This window comes from Pleurodeles waltl, chromosome 6 (assembly GCF_031143425.1).
Source record: "Pleurodeles waltl isolate 20211129_DDA chromosome 6, aPleWal1.hap1.20221129, whole genome shotgun sequence".
NCBI classification, from domain to species: domain Eukaryota; kingdom Metazoa; phylum Chordata; class Amphibia; order Caudata; family Salamandridae; genus Pleurodeles; species Pleurodeles waltl.
This window is the reverse complement of record NC_090445.1, coordinates 1,710,312,692-1,710,332,794: the sequence shown is the minus strand read 5'-3', so window position 1 is coordinate 1,710,332,794 and position 20,103 is coordinate 1,710,312,692. Positions and strand designations below refer to the sequence as shown.

The 20,103-nt window shown below is 45.8% G+C and overlaps 1 protein-coding gene across 7 annotated transcripts in view; it reads right to left on the bottom strand.

The window, feature by feature from the left end:
* Positions 1-206: 206 nt before the first annotated feature.
* COL11A2 (collagen type XI alpha 2 chain) overlaps positions 207-20,103 on the bottom strand; it is a 285,676-nt gene continuing 265,779 nt past the window's right edge. For all 7 annotated transcript variants that reach the window (XM_069241904.1, XM_069241899.1, XM_069241897.1 and 4 more), the window contains 8 exons: positions 13,521-13,574; positions 12,436-12,471; positions 11,813-11,866; positions 10,300-10,564; positions 10,073-10,185; positions 9,014-9,082; positions 7,797-8,030; positions 207-3,775 (listed from right to left, as the gene is read on the bottom strand). In XM_069241904.1, the coding sequence (XP_069098005.1) occupies positions 3,629-3,775; positions 7,797-8,030; positions 9,014-9,082; positions 10,073-10,185; positions 10,300-10,564; positions 11,813-11,866; positions 12,436-12,471; positions 13,521-13,574 (972 nt within the window). In that variant the 3' untranslated portion in view covers positions 207-3,628. The remainder of the gene's footprint in view (positions 3,776-7,796; positions 8,031-9,013; positions 9,083-10,072; positions 10,186-10,299; positions 10,565-11,812; positions 11,867-12,435; positions 12,472-13,520; positions 13,575-20,103) is intronic.

The window sequence follows — 20,103 nt, the reverse complement described above, 5'->3', positions numbered from 1 at the left end:
GGGTTACTAGAGATGATCTTTCTGGGGTGCTGAATCAAAGGATGATTTCCATGCGGGAGAACATTTACTAAAGAACTGCTGGTGGAAAAGTCTTCAGCAAGAACCTAGATGGTGGGGAGACATATTTCTGCAGATTTTGGGGTTTAAGGATGACATGCATACTAGAGCGAGTGTGCTATCCGAATCGTATTGTACAGACACAGTAATGGATGCAATAGAAGTCGTTTATTTTTTTTATTATTATTCATATTCGAACATTGCAACAAATATAAACTTTTATTTTCAGAGTGGAAGACCGCCTATGTTCAAAGAAGAAGAATTGCTGGTTCCTCATCATAATCTCTCTATACGAGAAACGAGTTGCATCTTTCCGTTCTGGCCTTGAGGATTGGCCAGGACAGAGGCCCAGTGGGGGAGGGAAGAGAGGGAGACGAGGAGACATGACAGGCTGTGAGCTCTGTGTAATTATAGCTTTGAGTCCATGCTTCTTGGTAGGTTGAGTAGAGAACCTGGGCTCCAATACTTTGTTACTCAGGGCCTGATTTAGAGTTTGGTGGATAGGGTTACTCTGTCGCAAAAGTGATGGATATCCCGCTATATTAAAATCACATTATATTCCATGGGAATCATAATGCAGTGGACGGGATATCCGTCAGGTTCCTAAGAGAGTAACCTGTCCGGTAAACTCTAACCCAGGCCCTCATTTATTTGACACCTGGGGTGCTCAATGTCTTTAAAAAGTATTGATGACATTTTTTGCTTTTAAAGTCTTCTAAATGGCCCCAGACAGGATTACCGTAGATAGACCTGTGCAACTGCCATCCATGATAGAATCTGAGGTTATTGATGCAGTGAAAACACCAGGGACATCTGGTCAATGTGGAGAGACTCTGAGGTGGACACATAATGGTACTATTAATGCTACTGATTTTACAAACTCATTTCGGTCCTGCACCTCATGTGGGGCCTGGAAAATCATGCTTGTTGTCCTAGGGACACAGGGTCCATGAAGGTCTTAGAGATGTGTTTTCTGGAATGAAGAAAATGCCAAAGCCAGAAAGAATGTCTAAGAGCTTGAAGCAACATTCTCCTCAGGATGAGGCCATAGTCTTCTCACGATGTCGAGGGAGCACTTTCAAGAAGGCCTCAAAAGGTTTTAGTGGAGGACTCTTGTGGCCGAAAACTGGCCAGCGGGAGAATCTGTGCATGTAGAGAAGCCGTGCATCTGAAGAACCATGCTTCAGAAGAGCGAGGCGGGTGTAGAACCCTCACCAAATTGTGCCTATGGAGTTCCTGACTATTTATTTCCAACAGAAACACTGTTGGAACAACAGAAAATACCATATTTAAAGCACACAAACCTAGTCAAAGCATCCAGTATTGGCAATCATATCTTCTTAGACCTGTAGCATTCACTTGCACTGGAGAGGATCCCATGGGATCCAAGCACCAAGAGGTCAGTGGAGGCTCCAGAGATTAGTCCACAGTTGAATATCTGAGCAAAGAGCTGAGGTCCTGATAGAATGACTAGGCCTGAGGTACACCATCAGTGTGCCACAGCTCAGGTAAGAGTTGTAACCACAGCAGTACGACTGAAGGCTGCACGAAGGACACACAACGGGGTAGTTTCCATAGTGTGAGTGCAGAAGTGCTAGCCAAGCAGACAGTTGTGTTGTAAACCTTGCGATTACAGGACAGCTCAGACTGGCCATAATCAAAGGCCAGCCTATATACAGACATGCTACGCGCTCATTACTAAGTCGCAACCCAAGCAGAATGAACTTAGATATTAAATGGTTGGCCACGATCTGAAAGAAAGTCTACAATTTACAGTGAGTTGTTCTTCAGTAGGAAGCGTTTGGCCACAAAACCCTGATTTCTGTGTATGAGCCCCACAAGGCCAGGTTTCTTCTCTAGAACATCTCCTACATAGCATGGTCATTAGAAGAGAGGATAATGTCTGAGGCCCTTTCAGCACAGCTCACCAACTCCTGATCAGCGAAGTCGGGGCACGCTTTAAGCAGATCCAGAGACTTGGAATCCGTAGCTTGATGGTCTCATTTCTCTGGGCAGCTGAACTGGGAAACTGCTTCTGGTCACTTCAGGCTCCATGGATATTCTTGGCAGTCCTGCTGTTCTCCTGAGAGTTGGCAAATGTATAAGAGGGATAGAGGAACCCAAACACCTGTGGTCCGAGAGCTGAGAGACAGAGTGGATCCACATTGCACCCAGGTAATGGAGGCTTTTAAGCATAACTATTTGCTATTAACCTCAAAACAATTCACAATATTCCTGTTTGGGGGTTTCTATTATACGTCTAGTAGATGAAAGCCTGCATGGCTTCCTGACGCCCTCTCCTCCTCTCCCGTCACTTAGAAGGAATAACCGGAACAGGTCAGACATTGTCTCTGTTCCCACTGGACAGCAGCGCGAGCCACGCCCCTGCCACAGCCCAACCTTAATATTGCACATGCCTCTTTCTGATTTGCCACTTGGCCTGTAAATCTGTAAAGTATTCATGTCACAAAGACTAAAATGTTGAAAAATAGACTAGAGTGGGAGAAGTACCCAAAAGTCTAGGAAGGAATGAAAGAAAAACAAGGGCTGTAGGAATGGCAGAACACGACGTGATATCACAGTGCAAGCAGGACAGTGAGAAGGGGTGATTATTGGAGGGGGCGACATAAACAAAACTATACAGGATACCCTCAATTTTGTCACAGAAAATACCAAAACACAAAAAACAAGGCAGCAAAATTATAGATTATATATTACAATACGAATAAAACATACTTACAAACATTACAAAATAACACTCAGCACCTGGTAGAGTTTGTGTCTCTTTTTTTTATAAAATAAAAAAAAGTTTTGTTGACTGTAAATATTTTTTTTTCCGAGCACCATAAAGACATTTCTTTTCACAGACTTTTGTTTTTTTTGTTGTTGTTTCTCCTATGTTTTCCTCCTTTTGGTTCATTTTATGAGTTGTCAGACTAAATTCATTGTGCTAAAGGGCCAGAATCAATTTCAGGAGTTAAATAAAACCATTAACTTAAAAACAAAACAAAAAAAGTAACTGAAAAGTCTCCCTGTGTTTTGTTGATTTTTTTTGTTTTTTTTTTACCTTTCTTAAATACATATTTAGACATAATTTAAAACTTTGGCAGAGGGAAGTGGAGGTGTACACATGGGGGCATAGTGTGAGTAGAACATGGCTGTGGGAAACATTGGATCAGTGCCTGAGGTTCTCTAAATTCCAGTTGTTTTGGAAAAGGGATTTCGTCCAATAGGGCCCAGATAAGGTGAGCGGCTTTTCTTTGGTGATAGTATATCTTAAAACATATATTTATTCTGTAAAAAAGCAAGTGTTTCCAGAGTACTTGTCTTTGGTTCCTTGTGGAGAGAGGACATTTCTATGGGCCAGACGGCGGTGGACTGTGGAGGTAAAAGGTGGTTTTTGGTCCCTTCTGGATTCACCTTCTTGAGGTCCTTTCTTAGTCGTGGCTTTTCCATCTCGTCTAGGCGATAGGGTGAAGTCTCTCGTTGGCTCGGCTTGGGGTGACTCTGGAGATGGACTTCCGTGCGGACAGGGAGAGAGGGGGTGGTAGAGAGAGGTAGTGGGGGCGGTCTAGCCAAGAAAGCAAACAGGTCCCACTTCAAAGCCAAACTTCTGGTTGGGTTCTCCAAAGTCCATGAACATAGCGTCCGTAACAGGGAGCTGGTCAACGCGGGGCGTGTTCACCTCCAGCACCGTCTTGTCGTAGCCCTTCCTCATCTGTGAGGAGAGAAAATGGAAAAGTAGACATATGTCAGGATGCAGACGCAGCATGACGAGAACATAGCAGCGGTCAGTGAAGCACGCCTGTGTAACTACAACAGTCGCTGCATTTCTTGCAATCAGGTCTGGGTTTTACATGATGAATCACCACCAACTGGAGTCAGGGCCTAGTCTGCAGTGTTCTGAGACAAGAGACAATCAAAGTAGTGACCTGCACTTCTACATTATCATGGATGTGACTTGCTTCCTCACAATGTCCGAGCGATAATATGTACCTTATGTGTTTTATCAAAAGTAAGATCCTCCTCATGTGTACTGTCATCAAGATAATGTGCAGTTCCAGCTTACTAACAGGTATATTTTGTCCACTTCCTGTTTACTAGCGGGTGAAAAATGCACACTTCCTGTTTACTAGTGAAAAATGCACACTTCCTGTTTACTATCAGGTGAAAATGCCACTTCCTGTTTACTATTGGGTAAACAATACACGTTTCCTGTTTACTATCAGGTGAAAATTTGCACTTCCTGTGTACTATCAGGTTAAAAATGCGCGCTTCCTGTTTACTTCCAGAGGAGCAATGTGCATTCATGTATCCTTTTGGGCGATTAATATGCACTTCCTGCACTCTATCAGGGACATGATGTACATCTTTGTATAGTGTCGGGGAAATAATCAGCACTTCCTGTGAATTATCATGGTAATGATGTGGGTTCACAGACAGTATCGGGTGAATAATGCCAATTTCCTGTAGGTCAGCAGGTGAATCACAGGCACTTCTTGCCAACTATCATCTGAATCGCCTGCCCTCCTCTCTTCTATCAGACAGAGCTTGCACTGGGGCTGTATTGTTTGGGGAATAACTCCCACTTCCTGTATAGTGAAGGGATATGATGGGCACTTTCTCCTAGCTATTAGAAGAACTTGCATTTTCTTCCTGTTATTTAGACGGTTCCACTACACAATAGATGTTTCTAAATATCCAAAAATTGCCTTCATGAGCATTATTAAGGGATAATCAATGCTGCCTGTATATCGCCAGATAATCTGCTGTTCCCCTCTAATACCAAAGAAATAATGTGCTCCTCGAGGAAACTGCTAGGGGAATATATCACACTTCCTGTGTACTTCCAGGGAAATAATGCATTCCTCCTGCATACTGTAAATAATGCACACTTTCTGTGAAATATTGGAGGAATAATGCACCCTTCCTGTGTAGCATTAGGGTAATAATGTGCACGTCTTGTGTAGACTTAGAGTAATAATGTGCACTGCTTGTGTAGTATTAGGGTAATAATGTGCACTGCCTGTGTAGTATTAGGGTAATAATGAGCATTGCTTGTGTAGTATTAGGGTAATAATGTGCACTGCCTGTGTAGTATTGAGGTAATAATGTGCACTGCTTGTGTAGTATTAGGGTAATAATGTGCACTGCCTGTGTAGTATTGAGGTAATAATGTGCACTGCTTGTGTAGTAATAGGGTAATAATGTGCACTGCCTGTGTAGCATTAGGGTAATAATGAGCACTGTTTGTGTAGTGTTAGGGTAATAATGTGCACTGCCTGTGTAGTATTGAGGTAATAATGTGCACTGCTTGTGTAGTATTAGGGTAATAATGTGCACTGCCTGTGTAGTATTAGGGTAATGATGTGCACTTCCTGTGTAGTATTAGGGCAATAATGTGCACTCACTTTCTAGTATTAGGCTAGTAATGTGCACTTCCTGTGTAGTATTGGGGGAGTCATGCACACTTCCTGTGTAGGGTTGGGAGAGTAATGCACACTTCCTGTGTATTATTAGAGAGGTTATGCATGCGTCCTGTGTAGTATTAGGGCAATAATGTACATTCCTGTATACTGTCAATGAAATGATGGCACACTTCCTCTGCAGCATCAAGAGAATAATGCAGACTTCCTATATGCTATCAAGATGATAATGCACACGTTTTGTGTAGTACTAGAGGAGTAATGCACACTTCCTGTATAGTATTAGTGGAATAATGCACACTTCCTGTGTAGTGTTAGTGGAATAATGCACATTTCCTGTGCAGTATTGGAGGAATAATGCACACTTCCTGTGCAGTATTAGTGGAATAATGCACACTTTCTGTGCGGTATTAGTGGAATAATGCACACTTCCTGTGTAGTATTAATGGAATAATGCACATTTCCTGTGCAGTATTAGTGGAATAATGCACACTTCCTGTGCAGTATTAGTGGAATAATGCACACTTCCTGTGCAGTATTAGTGGAATAATGCACACTTTCTGTGCTGTATTAGTGGAATAATGCACACTTCCTGTGTAGTATTAGTGGAATAATGCACACGTCCTGTATAGTATTAGTGGAATAATGCACACTTCCTGTGTAGTGTTAGTGGGATAATGCACATTACCTGTGCAGTATTAGTGGAATAATGCACACTTCCTGTGCAGTATTAGTGGAATAATGCACACTTTCTGTGCGGTATTAGTGGAATAATGCACACTTCCTGTGTAGTATTAGTGGAATAATGCACATTTCCTGTGCAGTATTAGAGGAATAATGCACACTTCCTGTGTAGCATTAATGGAATAATGACCACTTTCTGTGCAGTATTAGAGAAATAATGCACACTTCCGATGCAGTATTAGTGGAATAATGCACACTTCCTGTGCAGTATTAGTGGAATAATGCACACTCTCTGTACAGTATTAGTGGAATAATGCACACTCTCTGTGCAGTATTATTGGAATAATGCACACTTTCTGTATAGTTTTAGGCTATTGATGTGCACTTCAGATATACTATTAGAGTAAATAGCTGCACTTTCTTTATATTAAACGATACACGTAGGACTTTGATTAAAATAATAATTTTGCTGTCTACTGTCAGGGGAGTGATGTCCATGTCTGTGTATTATTCAGTCCTTGGTCATTCATCTTTTGTGTCCACCCACTTCCATCATTTTGTGTGCCACCTATCAATCATTCTCAGTTGAGCCTCCACCCTTCCTCGGACATCTATTATTTGTGCCCCTAACATCCAATCTTTGTGGTACCTCCATTCACTGCGCCCCTCCTTGCATCTTCATCCCCCAACCCTCTCCTGCCACCCCACCACTTCCTCTGAGGTTGTCCATCTTCTCTGTTACCCACACACCATTTGTGCTCTCCTCCTCTCCACTTCATGTTCTGTGCTCCACCACCCTACCTTGTGCTCTCCTGCCACCCCACCCTCTGTGCTCTCCTCCTCTCCACCTCATCCTCTGTGCTCCACCACCCTACCGTGTGCTCTCCTGCCACCCCACCCTCTGTGCTGACCTCCTCTCCACCTCATCCTCTGTGCTCCACCACCCTACCGTGTGCTCTCCTGCCACCCCACCCTCTGTGCTGACCTCCTCTCCACCTCATCCTCTGTGCTCCACCACCCTACCTTGTGCTCTCCTGCCACCCTGCCCTCTGTGCTGACCTCCTCTCCACCTCATCCTCTGTGCTCCACCACCCTACCTTGTGCTGTTTAGCCACTTCACCCCACCCTCTGTACTCCCATGGTACTCTACCTCACCCTTTGGCCCCTCCCTCACACCACCCTGCTTTGTGCACTCCTGCCACTCCACCCCACCCTCTGTGCTCTCCTCCTCTCCATTTTATCCTGTGTGCTTCACCACACCACCCCCCCCCACCCCACCTTGTGCTCTCTTGCCACCCCACCCCACCGTATGCTCTCGTGCCACCCCACCCCACCGTATGCTCTCGTGCCACCCCACCCCACCGTATGCTCTCGTGCCGCACTACCCCACCTTCTGTACTTTGCCACCCTATAACTTATCCCCTGTGATTCCTGCTCACTTTCCTGTATATCACATGGGGGTCCCTGGCTGTCCCTCTCCTTGTGTTTCTCCTTCCCACTGACTGCATGCCTCCCTGCACCCCCTATCTTTGTTTCACCCTGTCCACCTCCTGGAGAGCACTGACTGCACCTCCTCTGCCTAGCTTTGGGGAGCTCCCTACACTCAGACTCCCAGGGAGTGGCACTCACCGCACAGCCGTCCACGATGGCCTTAATATAGGGGTTGTTCTCAAAGGAGATGTCCTCTTCATTGGCTCCCATGAAGTGCACGGCTTTCTCATAGCTGTTGGAGGGCACGCTGTGCCAGACCACGGAGCGGTGGCAGTGGTATGTGAAGTTCTGGCGTGCGGAAACACTGAGCAGGCGCAGGAAGGTAAACTGGACCACACCAATGGGGTTACTGTTGGAGTCCATGTAGGAGAACTAGAGCAGGAAAAAGAGAACTTCGATGAGCGACTCCCGGATAAGGTGGTCAACGGAGCATTGAGGGACCGTGTGGGGCACTCCCTCTCAACACACACCCAGGTATGAGTGGCCCCAGGATGAACTGGTCAACTGAACCTTGATGGACTGTGAGGGACACTCCCTCTCAACACACGCCCAGGTACAAATGGCCCCAGGATGAGGTGGTCAATGGAACCTTGATGGACTATGAGGGAAACTCCCTATCAACACACACCCAGATACGAGTGGCCCCAGGATGAGGTTGTCAATGAAACCTTATTGGACCATCAGGGACACTCCCTCTCAACACCCCCCAGATACGAGTGGCCCCAGGATGAGGTGGTCAATGAAATCCTGGAAGACCATGAGGGATGCTCCCTCTCAACACACCCCCAGATACGAGTGGGCTCCAGGATGAAGTGGTCAGTGAAACCTTGGCGGACCATGAGGGACACTCCTTCTCAACACACCCCCAGATACGAGTGGGCCCCAAGATGAAGTGGTCAATGAAACCTTGAGGGACCGTGAGGGACACTCCCTCTCAACACAAGCCCAGATACGAATGACCCCAGAAGGAGGTGGTCAGAGGAGCATTGATGGCCCGTGAGGGGCGCTCCCTCTCAACATGCACCCAGATACGAGTGGCCACAGGATGTGGTGGTCAATGAAACCTTGAGGGTCCATGATGGACACTCCCTCTCAAGAGCACCACATAGGTCCAGATACAGACTGAGGAGAAGAGGAGATAAATCATGGACATGAGACTCCTCCTCCCTAGCTACAACACCAAAACAAATCAGAGGACAAACTGGGGTGTACCAGAGCCTCTGCTCTCTGGGGCTAAGCTCTGACCCATAGGTACAACTCAGGGGCAACCTTAGCATTAGCAAGCTCCCAGTGTGGGTATGCAGTATTTCAAAATGCTCTTTTACAGATTATTCAGTGAGGTACAGCAGGCCTACCTTGTTTCCATTTTTGAATTCACTGAACCACGTGTCTTGTTTCTCTGAATTCCAGGCGGACATCCTGACCTGTAGGATGAAGGGCAGAGATGACATGATATTAGGGGTTCATCATGATCTGTGAGGCCTCACACACCTGGACCTTGCAGGCCCGCTTCCGCCCAACCAGTGGTAGAGTTTACACAGGGGAGGTGCCCTGAGGCTCAATTCCTGGCCCGGTGCCCTTTGATGGACTCCTAGGTGGGACTGACCAGCAACTGGGAGGGGGTGGGAATTTTGCTTTCTGTGCAATGATACAAAGGTCCCTTCTTGGGCTGAGGTGGCAGAAAAAGGAACAATCAAGGTATAGTTATTTGATGTCTTAAGTGCACTCCATGTCATTCAATGCAACCGAGCACCAAGGATGCGCTGAGACTATGGGTGGAGGTGAAAATTTCAGGGTACCCAAACAGGAGCAGGGTCGTCTTGGGGTTATCTCATCAGATCAGATGACATGAAAAAGCCTTGTGAAAAGTAGGGTGAATGCTGGGGTGCACAGGGTGGGGCTTCACACGGTGGGGGTCGTCCATAAATGAGCCACCAGTGCAGTTGAGGGGCTGAATCACAAGTCATCTGAAGAACACAGGAGTTTGGGCATGTGCACAGTGGAGGGAGACGAAGAGGATGCAGAGAGAGAGAGGGAGAGAGAGACAGGCATTAATAACAGCGTGCCAGCAGTGCCAGGAGCTTACTCCTTCTACTATAGACGATAAAAGACTGGATGGCAAGAGGCTTGGGGTCGTTATAAACAACATATCTTTTATGAAACTTGTAAAGAAACAGTAATTGAATTGAGAGAGAGTTGGGACAGAAACAAAGGAGCAATGAAACTGGGGAAGGAAGGGCAATGCTGCAGACCATGAAAGGGATGTGGGTGAAAAGCAGCAGGGAATTGGCAGAACTGATGAGCAGGGATGTCCTTTCAAACATCCATTACTCTGACACCTTTTGGAGTGGGCATAGGCGTATATTTTGTAACACACACTGCAGAGCACACTCAGTTGACTTCCTGTTACTCACCACCTCAGTGGACTTGGTGGGGAAGAGGCAGGTTTCTCCGCCCGCGGTGAAGTTACAGTACACTTTGAAGGAGTCTCGCGAGCAGCCCTGGTTGGGGTCAATCCAGTATTCACCTGGAAGTAGACAAGAAAGTGTTAATACTAGTACTTGAAATGACGCTATTTGCATGCGCTGGGCACGGTTGTATGAAACTTGACTGCGGTGGACCGCTGTTCAATGGGACGCACCATCGGGCAGCTCTGGGTGGCAGAGATGTAGGTCTTGGCACGTCCGGGCTGGGTTGTCTTGGGTGCCCATTGGGTGCTTCATCTGTTCGATTTCCAACTTCAGAGAGTTGAGGGACCCAAAGATCTCTTCCATGCCATCGCCGTAGTCCATGGCAGCGTCGGAGACCATGGCCTCGTCGTCCATGATCTGGCTGGCATCGATGGATCGCTTGTACTTCTTGGGCATCTGAATGGGCAGTGGCTGGATGACTTCGCCAGGAGGACCCTAAGAGACAACATTACATTAACCTTCTGTCTTTGGCACCACCTGAAAGCTGCAGAAGCCTCAACGACGCTGTGGCCCTCTCAGAGAAAGTGGCCTGAGTCTTCATGTAAATATGACGTTTTTAATTTGGGAATTTGTACTGTGGTAACAGGTTTCTAAACACTCCCAAATTATGTAGCCAAGAGATCCAAAGCACAGGATAGATTATTTCACCCAGGACCTCACAAATTGCAGAAACCAGGGTGGGGGGCTAGAATCTTCTTCTTCCAGCTGACAACTTACCCACTAGGTGACATCTGGTCAAATCTAGCCACTTGGCCACATTTCAGCTCAGTGGCTGAACCAGAATGCCTCTTCCAGATAAGCCACAGTTATCATATTTCCTCCAACTTTACCACTAGTTGACATCTCTCCTTATCCATGATGCTAAGCTACATGTCATTAAGGGGGTCATTATGAACAGGGTGGGATTCCCCGTCGTGTTCATGCTGGCGGTCTAAACATAGACCGCCAGCCCGTTGAAGACCCTGCCGGCCCAATAATGAACATTCCACTGGGCCAGCTGGCGGAAACAGTGTTTCCACCAGCTGGCCCAGCGGAATGCTGGGCCTGGACATTGCCGAGGGCTGTGCGGCGGGTGCAGCAGCACCCATCGTGCATATTACTTCCTGTAAATCGGGCAGTGACCTGCGAGTTGGGGCTGTGCACGGGGGCCCCTGAGCATCCCTTCCGCCAGCCTTTCCCTGGGGGGGGGGAACCGCCAGGGAAAGGCTGGAGGAGCACAGGTTCTTTATCCGGAGGACAGTGCTGCTTGCAGCGCTGCCCTGTCAGATAGAGAACTCTGCCATTGTCTGCCGCCTGGCGGAGGTAGCCTTGTAGTGGTGGAGGGCCGCCTGTGGTGGTCCCCTTGTCTTCGTAATATGGCGGTCCAGACTGCCATGCCGATGGTGGTAATTTCCGCCACCGCCGGAATGGCAGTCTGGACCGCCATGTTTATAATGAGGGCCTGAATTTGACCACAATTCCACTAGATCACTTTTTCTCCACAGGAGAACATCCCAGAATCCACCTCCCAAAGCAGCTGAAGCCCCATGGCTGCTAGAAGTGGTACCTCTTCTTGACTCCCCCTCAGACCTGGATTTCAAGGCACAGGAGAGTCAGGCATAATCTCACACCCTCTTGCTTCAAAGTGGGAACCGCAGCTGGTGGCCTGAGACCAAAGAGCACAGAAGAAACAGATGAACTCACCGGAGGTCCTGGAGGTCCCTGGATACCTTTCTCTCCCTTGGGACCAGCCTGACCCTAAAACAAGAATGAAAAGAGAATGGTTGACAGGGACGCTAATGCATTACTATCTTCACTCTCACTTAAGAAAGACACCATCAAGCATGTGCGACACATCAGACATCGACACACGCAGCATCAACCAGAGTGGGTAAGAAGAGCATCCGTCGGCTGGTGAAGGATCCGATGGCTCCTTTTCTGCACAACTTGTGAACTTGAGTAAACCACAGAATCAATCCCTGATCCGTGTTTCGAGGAACCACTCATGGAAAAGACAGCCGCCTTTGAGGCACTTCTAATGTCAGGTTAATGACAAGCATATTCTGCACGCAGTCTCACACAGACACACACAACAAACACACAGACATACAGTACACACACGCAAACCGCTGTCCCTGCAATACTGACAACAACATCATGGTATGAAGACTTAACATCCACTTTGACGACAACTTCACCCATTCTTGATGCTCAATGCCACTACTTCCCAACGCCCGGTGTAAGGTTTGCTCCCAACACCGACCCCTAATATCTGTCTGCCTAACAAAGTGTACACAGGAAGGCCTGCAGCCAGCTCATCTACTTACTGAGATTCCTTTAGCACCTTTCGGACCTGGACCACCCTGAAAGAACAGAAATAAGAGTTATGCTGTGAAGTGAGAGGTGGTGGGTAGGGTTAGGTTATCACATGGACGTCCAGGACAGGAAACAGTGTCCGTACTAGTGACCTGGAGCGGGGAGGTCACGAAGCCCGTTGGAGACGGTTGAGGAGATTATCAGAGGGACGTGAAAACAAGGGATGAGTAAAGTAAGGGTGTGGTTTCTAGATAAAGGCAGGACAAGGAAGCTTGAGAGCAATATGTGGTGTGGCAGACAAAAGGGGAGTACAAAAATTCAATGTACTAGGAGATGTGTGAGAACAGCAGGAGCAGGACAGACAAAGGGACGATCAAAGGAGTGGGGCAGGGACAGGGTGACGGAGGATCAGGAGGGGTGAGGTTTGTGCTGAACAACTGACATGCACAAACAGAGAAAAAATTGGGTTTTGAGAATGAGAATACAACCTGAGGGAAGGGATGGGTGTGTGGGGAGATGTAGTGTGGGCAATGGGGAGTCTGTCAAAGGACTGGCAATAGATTGGGGGCAGTGGAGGACCGAAATTACTAGAAATTAGTAGGAGAAACTATGCATAGAAAGTGTGGGTGTGATACAATGAGTGGTAGATGAGTGTGAGTGTGTGTGTGTGTGTGTGTGTGTGTGTGGAAGTGAGGGACTGATGGGGTGTGAGAGATAGAGGGGGAGGAGAGACAACAGGAGGGCTATAGAGGGAATACAGGTGAGAGACTGGCCTGGGAGTACATATTTACGAGTAGAGATGAGGATAGAAGTGAGAGGGAAAGAAATAGGGTGGGGACATGAGGAGAGGGGAAAAGAGAGAGGCGTGGTAGGGAGGCAAGGGGTGGAGACAGGGAATGACACTGCTATCGGGAGTAAACAATAAATGATGAGCAAAGCTATCTGCAAAGGAACGTGGTACAAAAAGTAGGAACTGTAGACAAATATGATGAAACAAGAGATTAAGGGATACCATGAGGGGAATTAAAGACAGGAATGGAAAGTGAGGAGGAAGGGAGGTGGGGAGCTTGGACAGACAGACTCAGACGACACTTACTGGCAGCCCTGGCGGTCCACCGGGGCCCAGAGGACCAGTCGGGCCTGATAAACCCTGAAATACCAGAGGAGAATGAGACATTAGCCTTCACTAGGAGGGTCTATGGAGAAACATCATCACAACTGCTTACACATTCAGGGGGTCTATGGAGAAACATCATCACAACTGTTTACACATACAGGGGGTATATGGAGAAACATCATCACAACTGTTTACACATTCAGGGGGTCTATGGAGAAACATCATCACAACTGTTTACACGTACAGGGGGTCTATGGAGAAACATCATCACAACTGTTTACACATACAGGGGGTCTATGGAGAAACATCATCACAACTGTTTACACGTACAGGGGGTCTATGGAGAAACATCATCACAACTGTTTACACATACAGGGGGTCTATGGAGAAACATCATCACAACTGTTTACATATAGAGGGTCTATGGAGAAACATCATCACAACTGTTTACACATACAGGGGGTCTATGGAGAAACACCATCACAACTGTTTACATATAGAGGGTCTATGGAGAAACATCATCACAACTGTTTACACATTCAGAGGATCTATGGAGAAACATCATCACAACTGTTTACACATTCAGGGGGTCTACGGAGAAACATCATCACAACTGTTTACATATAGAGGGTCTATGGAGAAACATCATCACAACTGTTTACACATTCAGAGGATCTATGGAGAAACATCATCACAACTGTTTACACATTCAGAGGATCTATGGAGAAACATCATCACAACTGTTTACACATTCAGGGGGTCTATGTAGAAACATCATCACAACTGTTTACACATTCAGAGGATCTATGGAGAAACATCATCACAACTGTTTACACATTCAGAGGATCTATGGAGAAACATCATCACAACTGTTTACACATTCAGGGGGTCTACGGAGAAACATCATCACAACTGTTTACATATAGAGGGTCTATGGAGAAACATCATCACAACTGTTTACACATTCAGAGGATCTATGGAGAAACATCATCACAACTGTTTACACATTCAGAGGATCTATGGAGAAACATCATCACAACTGTTTACACATTCAGGGGGTCTATGTAGAAACATCATCACAACTGTTTACACATTCAGAGGATCTATGGAGAAACATCATCACAACTGTTTACACATTCAGAGGATCTATGGAGAAACATCATCACAACTGTTTACACATTCAGGGGGTCTACGGAGAAACATCATCACAACTGTTTACATATAGAGGGTCTATGGAGAAACATCATCACAACTGTTTACACATTCAGAAGATCTATGGAGAAACATCATCACAACTGTTTACACATTCAGAGGATCTATGGAGAAACATCATCACAACTGTTTACACATTCAGGGGGTCTATGTAGAAACATCATCACAACTGTTTACACATTCAGAGGATCTATGGAGAAACATCATCACAACTGTTTACACATTCAGAGGATCTATGGAGAAACATCATCACAACTGTTTACACATTCAGGGGGTCTATGTATAAACATCATCACAACTGTTTACACATACAGGGGGCTATGGAGAAACATCATCACAACTGTTTACACATTCAGGGTGTCTATGGAGAAACATCATCACAACTGTTTACACATACAGGGGGTCTATGGAAAAACATCATCACAACTGTTTACACATACAGGGGGCTATGGAGAAACATCATCACAACTGTTTACATATAGAGGGTCTATGGAGAAACATCATCACAATTGTTTACACATACAGGGGGGCTATGGAGAAACAGCATCACAGCTGTTTACACATACAGGGGTCTATGTAGAAACATCATCACAACTGTTTACACGTACAGGGGGTCTATGGAGACACATTATCGCAACTGTTTACACATAAAGGCATACGGGGTCTATGGAGAAACATCATCACAACTGTTTACACGTACAGGGGGTCTATGGAGAAACATCATCACAGCTGTTTACACGTACAGGGGGTCTATGGAGAAACATCATCACAGCTGTTTACACGTACAGGGGGTCTATGGAGAAACACCATCACAACTGTTTACATATAGAGGGTCTATGGAGAAACATCATCACAACTGTTTACACGTACAGGGGGTCTATGGAGAAACATCATCACAACTGTTTACACATACAGGGGGTCTATGGAGAAACATCATCACAACTGTTTACACGTACAGGGGGTCTATGGAGACACATTATCACAACTGTTTACACATAAAGGCATACGGGGGTCTATGGAGAAACATCATCACAACTGTTTACACGTACGGGGGGCTATGGAGAAACATCATCACAACTGTTTACACATACAGGGGGTCTATGGAGAAACATCATCACAGCTGTTTACACGTACAGGGGGTCTATGGAGAAACATCATCACAACTGTTTACACGTACAGAGGGTTTATGGAGAAACATCATCACAACTGTTTACACATACAGGGGGTTTATGGAGAAACATCATCACAACTGTTTACACGTACGGGGGGCTATGGAGAAACATCATCACAACTGTTTACATATACAAGGGTCTATGGAGAAACATCATCACAACTGTTTACATATACAGGGGGTCTACGGAGAAACACCATCACAACTGCTGACACATAGAGGGGGTCTATGGAGAAACATCATCACAGCTGTTTACACTGTTGGTAAGCTCCTCTGTCTGTAAACATGTCTATCCATGGGTAAGTTTCTGTATCTGTAACAGCCCTCCTGTTAGTAAGCTCCTGTGCCTGTAAACATGTCTGTCCGTGGGTAAGGTACTGTATCTATAACAGCCCTCCTGTTAGTAAGTTCCTGTGCCTGTAAAAATGTCTGTCCATGGGTAAGGTCCGGTATCTGTAACAGCCCTCCTGTTGGTAATCACCTGTACCTGTAAACATGTCTGTCCATGGGTAGGCTCCTGTATCTATAACAGCCCTCCTGTTGGTATGCTCCTGTGCCTGTAAACATGTCTGTCCATGGGTAAGGTACTGTATCTATAACAAGCATCTTGTTAGTAAGCCCCTGTGCCGGTAAACATGTCTGTCCATGGGTAAGTTTCTGTATCTGTAACAGCCCTCCTGTTAGTAAGCCCCTGTGCCGGTAAACATGTCTGTCCATGGGTAAGGTCCTGTATCTGTAACAGCCCTCCTGCTGGTAAGCTCCTGTGCCTGTAAACATGTCTATCCATGGGTAAGCTCCTGTATCTATTACAGCCCTCCTGTTGGTAGGCACCTGTACCTGTAAACATATCTGTCCATGGGTAAGGTCCTGTATCTATAACAGCCCTCCTGTTAGTACGCCCCTGTGCCTGTAAACATGTCTATCCATAAGTAAGGTCCTTTTTCTATAACAGCCCTCCTGTTGGTATGTTCCTGTGCCTGTAAACATGTCTATCCGTCGGTAAAGTCCTGTATCTATAAACAGCACTCCTGTTGGTAAGCTCCTGTGTCTGTAAACATGTCAATCTATAGGTAAGGTCCTGTATCTATAACAGCCCTCCTGTTAGTAAGCTCATGTGCCTGTAAACATGTCTGTCCATGGGTAAGGTCCGGTATCTGTAACAGGCCTCCTGTTGGTAAGCTCCTGTGCCTGTAAACATGTCTATCCATGGGTAAGTTTCTGTATATGTAACAGCCCTCCTGTTAGTAAGCTCCTGTGCCTGTAAGCATGTCTGTCTATGGGTTAAGTCCTGTATCTATAAACAGCCCTCCTGTTGGTAAGCTCCGGTGCCTGTAAAAATGTCTATCCGTGGGTAAGTTTCTGTATGTGTAACAGCACTCCTGTTGGTAAGCTCCTGTGCCTGTAAACATGTCTGTCCATGGGTAAGTTTCTGTATCTGTAACAGCCCTCCTGTTGGTAAGCACCTGTGCCTGTAAACATGTCTATCCATGGGTAGGCTCCTGTATCTATAAACAGCCCTCCTGTTGGTAAGCTCCTGTGTCTGTAAACATGTCAATCTATAGGTAAGGTCCTGTATCTATAACAGCCCTCCTGTTAGTAAGCTCATGTGCCTGTAAACATGTCTGTCCATGGGTAAGGTCCTGTATCTATAACAGGCCTCCTGTTGGTAAGCTCCTGTGCCTGTAAACATGTCTATCCATGGGTAAGTTTCTGTATATGTAACAGCCCTCCTGTTAGTAAGCTCCTGTGCCTGTAAGCATGTCTGTCTATGGGTTAAGTCCTGTATCTATAAACAGCCCTCCTGTTGGTAAGCTCCGGTGCCTGTAAAAATGTCTATCCGTGGGTAAGTTTCTGTATGTGTAACAGCACTCCTGTTGGTAAGCTCCTGTGCCTGTAAACATGTCTGTCCATGGGTAAGTTTCTGTATCTGTAACAGCCCTCCTGTTGGTAAGCACCTGTGCCTGTAAACATGTCTATCCATGGGTAGGCTCCTGTATCTATAAACAGCCCTCCTGTTAGTAAGCCTCTGTGCCTGTAAATATGTCTATCAATGGGTAAGGTCCTGCATCTATAACAGCCCTCCTGTAAGTAGGCTCCTGTGACTGCAAACATGTATGTCCATGGGTAAGGTCCTGTATCTATAACAGCCCTCCAGTTAGTAAGCTCCTCTGCCTGTAAACATGTCAGTCCATGGGTAAGGTACTGCATCTATAACAGCCATCTTGTTAGTAAGTCCCTGTGCCTGTAAACATGTCTATCCATGGGTAAGGTCCTAAATCACAGCCCTCCTGTTGGTAAGCTACTGTGCCTGTAAATACGTATGTCCATGGGGAGGGTCATGTATCTATAAACAGCCCTCCTGTTAGTAAGCTCCTGTGCCTGTAAACATGTCTATCCATGGGTACGTTTCTGTATCTGTAACAGCCCTCCTGTTGGTAAGCTCCTGTGCCTGTAAGCATGTCTTTCTATGGGTAAGGCCCTGTATCTATAAACAGCCCTCCTGTTGGTAAGCTCCTGTGTCTATAAACATGTCAACCTATAGGTAAGGTCCTGTATCTATAACAGCCCTCCTGTTAGTAAGATCCTGTGCCTGTAAACATGTCTGTCCATGGGTACGGTCCTGTATCTATAACAGCCCTCCTGTTAGTAAGCTCCTGTGCCTGTAAACATATCTATCCTTACCCATGGACAGACATGTTTACAGGCACAGGAGCTTAGCAACAGGAGGGCTGTTTATAGATAGAGGCCCTTACCCATGGATAGACATGGTGAAGGACACAGGATATTACCAAGGGGAGTTATGTTGATTCATACATGATTTTACTCATGGGTACACATGTTTTCAAGAAACAAGCACCTTACCAACGGAAGATCTGTTATAGGAATAGGACCCTTACCCATCGGTAGATATGTTTACAGGCACAGGTGCTTACCAACAGGATAGCTGTTTATAGGAACAGAACCCTTACCCATGGGTAGAAATGTTTACAGACAAATAATCTATCTTACCAATGGAAGGATTGTTTATAGATACATGAACTTACCTCATGTTCACACACAGGATTTTACTAAGGGGAGGCTTTTTTATAGATACAAGATCTCACCTAGGCTGGACAGGTTTCCCTATATCCATCAGGACTTCCCCAACCCTGCTTCAATTTAGGAAAGAGCTGACTACACATTCTAAAGTACACTACATCATGATGCAGTAACAGTCCACTTCTGCCCTCATCACTTGTCGACGGTATCCTTGCATTTGAATTTGTACAGCACTCATCTGTCTTTTAGCTAGAGTCAAGCTAAACAAATCATACATGCATACATGTTTACTGACACAAGACCTTATTAAGAGGGAACATGATTACTCATGTAACCAAAGGTACATATGTTTACAAGCACAGGATCTATCCAAGGCTGGGCATGTTTACAGACACGGGATAGATATGTTTACAGGTACAAGACATAACCAAAGGTACATATGTTTACAGACACAGGTTATATCCAAGGATAGACATGTTTACAGACAGAGGGCCCATCCATGGATAGACATGTTTACAGACACAGGGTCTATTTAAGGACAGATATGTTTACAGACACAGGACCTATCCAAGTATAGACATGTTTACAGACACAGGATCTATCCAAGGATAGACATGATTACAGACAGAGGACCTTACCCAGAGGCTTACAGACACAGTACCTTGCTCAAGGACAGGCATGTTTGCAGACATTGGACCTCACCTACAGGTAGACATGTTTTCAAATTAAGAACCTTGCCTGTTGAGTGACCTATTTAAAGATATAGGACCTCATACAAGTATCAATATTTTTAAAGCTACAGAATCTTACACAGGCCTGTTTAAATCCACAGAACTTCACACAAGGGTAACCATGTTACCACCCACACTACCCAGTCTAATCTAACCATGCTTACCAGTGCATGGTCTCACAAAAGGACATCCGTTTTCACTTGTAAAAGACCTCTGACACATAAACATGTTTAACTATATAGAGTTTCCAAATGTTTCACTATAATTACAACCCTTAAACCTTGCCCATGTGTAATTCAGTTGTAACCTACAGGAATGTGCACAAGAGCAGACATGTTTACACCCTCAGGCCTCTGTGCAAGCATAACCTGGCTGTACGTGTGAGTACTCAGCGCACAAGGACAGGACA